The sequence below is a fragment of the Pagrus major genome, chromosome 14 (assembly GCF_040436345.1).
Source record: "Pagrus major chromosome 14, Pma_NU_1.0".
In the NCBI taxonomy this organism is placed as follows: Eukaryota; Metazoa; Chordata; class Actinopteri; order Spariformes; family Sparidae; genus Pagrus; species Pagrus major.
The window spans coordinates 4,306,946-4,311,386 of record NC_133228.1 but is presented as its reverse complement, the minus strand read 5'-3'; the positions used below and the strand labels follow the sequence as shown (position 1 = coordinate 4,311,386).

The 4,441-nt window shown below is 41.2% G+C and overlaps 1 protein-coding gene across 1 annotated transcript; it reads left to right on the top strand.

Annotated features, from left to right (window-relative positions):
* The first annotated feature begins 454 nt into the window (after positions 1-454).
* LOC141008680 (uncharacterized) lies at positions 455-2,622 on the top strand. The gene is made up of 4 exons (XM_073481130.1): positions 455-638; positions 1,825-2,042; positions 2,197-2,356; positions 2,459-2,622. The coding sequence occupies exons 1-4, from the start codon at positions 455-457 to the stop codon at positions 2,620-2,622; spliced, it is 726 nt and encodes a 241-aa protein (XP_073337231.1).
* Positions 2,623-4,441: the final 1,819 nt, after the last annotated feature.

The window sequence follows — 4,441 nt, the reverse complement described above, 5'->3', positions numbered from 1 at the left end:
TAGTGTTTTGTTGTGTTTATGAGATGTTGAAGTAGAGGAAGTTATTGTTGTATGCTGCAGTTGGATACTAGTGCTGGTAGGCAGAGAAAGAGAGTCCTTGTTAGTAAGCAGTGCGAGAAAGTCCATGGTGCGCCCCAGAGATGAGCCATCCTGAATCTGGAGGAGCTGAACACGCAGCGCCAGATGATGGGTGTTAATCCTCATGGGTGTACTCTGAAGATTACACTTCAGCCTGGTTATCAGGGAGGGCTCTGGGTTCACCAAGAGGAGCACTAGGTGTATCTGGAGACCCACAAGTTTTGACATGGCTGGGGTCACCAGTGCCAAGCTTCACCTTACCAGTGCCTGATGGCAACAGGGAGGTGAGGAGATAGATTTACTGAAGACTTAAACCCCTTCTCCAGCAGAGATTACACAGGTTAATGACAGTGTTTTTTTCTTAATTGCAGAGATAATGTATCATATCGTCAGTTTTGAAGAAACGGCGGAGGTAGAGGTGGTGCCAGCCTTGTGGGTCAACGATGGTGTCTGTCAGTGGCCCCCCTATAAAACAAAGGGTGTACAGAGGGCCATAAAGAGCCAGCAAGAACCTGATCACACCTGGGCCTCGTATAATGCGAGAGTATTATACACAGCAAGTATGTGTAAATATACTTCTGTAATAAACTGATTTGTGAAAAAGTAATGACATAATATTAAATTGAGCTATGTTATAAACAGTTGATTATCATGAGGCACGAAGAAAGCTGCCGCTTGCAGAGCAGCAAACAGATCTGCAGTCAGATGCTGAGGCTGACTCTGGAAGGCCACCAAAAAGAAAGATCAAGTAAGAATTTTGTGAATCTAGGCTAAATGTTGTAAGTGTTTTAGTGTTACTGCAACTTCTCTGCACTGCACTTTTCTCCCATTTATTGCACATATCCTTGCATAATTTATACATGTTAAATTGTTGGTTGTTGATATTTTATGGGAAGCCTAGTTACAGTAATAGGAAATACTGGATATACAGTCAATTATTACTTTTCCAAAACAATGGGTATGCTACATACTTTAATGTTCATGTAATGTAAGCTGTCTACTGTAAACTTACTTCTTCTCATCCTCTGTTGTATTTATTGCATGTTTGTCTCCAAAGGCCAACTAGGTACATGGATAGCTATGAAAGTGAGGAGGATGACTTTGTCCCAAAAAAGAGGGCACTTCCAAAAGCCCCCAAGTCATTCCAAAGGTACATGATACGCCCATCCAATGGTACAACGGAGTGCATTGCACTCACCCAGGGCTCATCGGATGGAAGATCTACCACGACTTCAGAATATCAGGTAGAAGTGTAAATCTCACAGTTTCACTCAATTTTAGTTGTTGGTGTTACAATAATTTTTAGATATGAAATGAGAAGTAATTCAGATGTCTAAATTAGTCATATTTAAGGATTAAAATCATGACAATATCTTTTATACCCCATGCCTAGGATAACACCCCCCTCGAGACCTCACTTCGCCAGGCCATTGAGGTGGCTAATTATATGGAGCCTCAGCCAGCTGACACCCCAAGTCAACAAGAACAATCTGGGAGGGTGTGCCCTAAAACCCAGGCAGCTCCATTCTGGGAGGTGCAAGACCTGTCATCAAGGCAACGCCTCCAAAATTCATCTGTCTGCACTCAGATGTGTGGATGTAAGAATTACCAGACACACAGACACAGACAGACAGACAGACAGACATACACACACACGCACACAAATAAACAGAGACATACAGACAGACATATGTTTGATATTACAACTAACTTAGGCTATCTCTATCCCGTTTCTCTCATATTCAGCTTTGCTTCATGACTTGCTGGTGAAGCAAGAAATAATCATCGAGCAGCAGCAAAACATTATAAGAATGGTCCAAGACCTCCATGCTGCCATGCATAGCATGACGGAAGGGGAAACCAACATGGAGCGTCACTATTCCTATTTCCCCCTTCGCAACGTCGAGCAGCTGATGGCCCTGGAGGGAGACCTGCAGTCCCTTCCTGGACTGACAAAAGAATTGGTAAACTGCCTTTGATTTGTGTAGGGCACATATGTCAAACTCAAATTTTACATTTTGGCCCACGGTGTATTTGAGTTTGAAACCCTTGGTGTAGGGTAATGTAATGGTAGTTCAATGCAAATCAATGCAGGTAATTCTCTTTCACTATTTTCAGATCACCTCTCTAGGACTTGCTGGAGGTGCAACTGTGAAAGACACAGTTTGGGGCATCCTCAGACGAGCCATGATGAATGATCTGGCTCTGAAAATTACCTGGAGTGGTGCTAATCGCAAGCTGGCCTTTGACAGGCTTCAGCTAAAAGCTGTGGTAGTGGGTAAGTTTAATAACTGTATTAAAGTTTTAATGAAGCATTCCAAGGTTATAGTTGATTTAGTAAGTCTGTTTATGTTGTCTTTGTATATACTATCACTTTTAGCCGCTGTGAGAAGAAACCCCGCCTGCTCTTCAGCCACCGACGATGAAATTGCCAAATCAATCAAGAAATGGTTTTACTGGGCTGGAGACAGAGACGGCGGGAGGAAGAAGCGCAAGCCAGGACCCAGCCAGAACGCAGCTAGCACCCAGCCAGGAGCACATTGACATGCACTCACACACACACACACACAGTTGGGTTAGAACCTTCACACTGTGACTTGTATTCTGTTTTTATGGAACAGTTGTTGCTATATGTTCTATATATCGGAGTTATCTCAAATACGTTCTTTGATGTGATTAAATTAAGTTTTTGACTTGCCTTGCCGTGTTTATACAGTTGTTATATTTAATATTATTGTTATTGTCTGTTTTTGGCCTGCATTCTCTTTGTGTACCTGACCATACAACTAATAATAAAAAAGAACAAATGATTTAAATCTTCGTATTTGTTTTTCAAATACAGCAGTAAATAATTATGACATGGGGAGGGGAGGGGTGGGGGTGGTGGGGTGGTGGGTTTATTTAGCTTTGGCTGGGTTGTGGGGATTTGGAGCTCTTCTGGGACAATTATGGCTGTATTTTGGAAGGCCACAATTAGTTTTGGGTGAGTTTTGGCATCCTTTTGGTTTGATTTTGGCTTGCCTATTTTGGGCCATTTAGGGCCCGGAAGCCTGGCCATAATCTTGCCAAAATGACCAGCCAGATTTGGGCCAAAATGATGCCAAAAGGTTTTTGCTATCTGGGTGTTGGCAGAGAAGGTAAAGGGCTGTAAACTAAACTGAGAGGTATGGTTTGAGGAGAGTACCTGAGCCCGTGGTTGAACGGAGTAAACTTGCCCAGAGACAAAAACATCAGATTGATTGCCAGCAGTGGCAAAATGGGAATTAAAGGCATGGCAAATCTGATCTGGTCTATCGATGAGGCAGTTGTTAAATTTGATATGTGAGGGAATAAGGGAAGTGGGATTATTTTTATTTAAATTCACAACTTTCCAAAATTTTGATGGTTGTGCGAAGGAGGTTGAGACTAAATCTTTGTAATAATTAGTGTGAATGCTGACACAGCATTCACACTATTGTTCTTCTGGAATTTATTATTCCGTATTCCGTACGTTTTTCGGCTCACTTCTCCTCCTACAAATTTTGAGCTACAGAAACCATTCAACAATCAAAATGTTCAGCTCGTTAAGGACATTACGGCATTTCTATCTTTTATACTTTTGGAAATATTCAGCTTTTTCTGCAAAATTTTCCCCATTCATCCTTATGGGGATTTTTTCAAATTTCATTCTGCTACTACTTCAGCATACGTTCAGCTATAGAAACCGTTCAACTATCAAAATATTCAGCATTTTAAGCTCTTTCAGCCTTGTACTTTTCAGCCTTTTAGCTCTTCAACTTTTTCAAATATTCAGCTTTTTAAAAAATAATAATAATATGGAAGCAAATGGGAAAATCTTCAAATCCTCTTCAAAACTCATCCACTTTCAACCTCTTCTAGTCCCTCATACTTTAAGCTACAGACACCATTCCAACTTTAAAAGAGTCACAAGACTTTGAACTATTGGTCATGTATTCAGCTTTTTAAAATCTATTACGGTTTTGAAATAATCACAGTTTTAGTTTTAAGGATTTTTAGCTCGTCTTCTGGTTTTAAAATGGGTGTGTATTGCGTGAGCTAGAGTGCATGACATCATCGCTAGAGTGGAGAGCTGCTGCAAAAACTTTAGAAAAAATTGTCTTCAGCTTGATTTGGGTCCCACATCTTTTACTTCACATAGACAATATATACATAGAAATGTAGGAAATCTTGTTGGCTTTCAGATGATGGTCTTATTTCAGATGTAGGACTTAAACTTTTGGCTGTAGAAGCCCTTGAGCGACAAGCACTCCAGCAACTCCCCCATAAGCTGCAGTGTTAACTTTGAGCCTAAATTTGTGGAGTGGAGCAGACAGTACCGGTTTTGTCTCTCGCTCTGGCTCCC

What these genes read in the sequence shown, in the direction of transcription:
- LOC141008680 (XM_073481130.1), top strand. Translation starts at nt 455, where the DNA reads ATGTATCATATCGTCAGTTTTGAAGAAACGGCGGAGGTAGAGGTGGTG. An exon ending in CTGGACTGACAAAAGAATTG is followed by an intron (nt 2,043 to 2,196) that starts GTAAACTGCCTT and finishes CACTATTTTCAG; the next exon opens with ATCACCTCTCTAGGACTTGC. An exon ending in GCTAAAAGCTGTGGTAGTGG is followed by an intron (nt 2,357 to 2,458) that starts GTAAGTTTAATA and finishes TATCACTTTTAG; the next exon opens with CCGCTGTGAGAAGAAACCCC.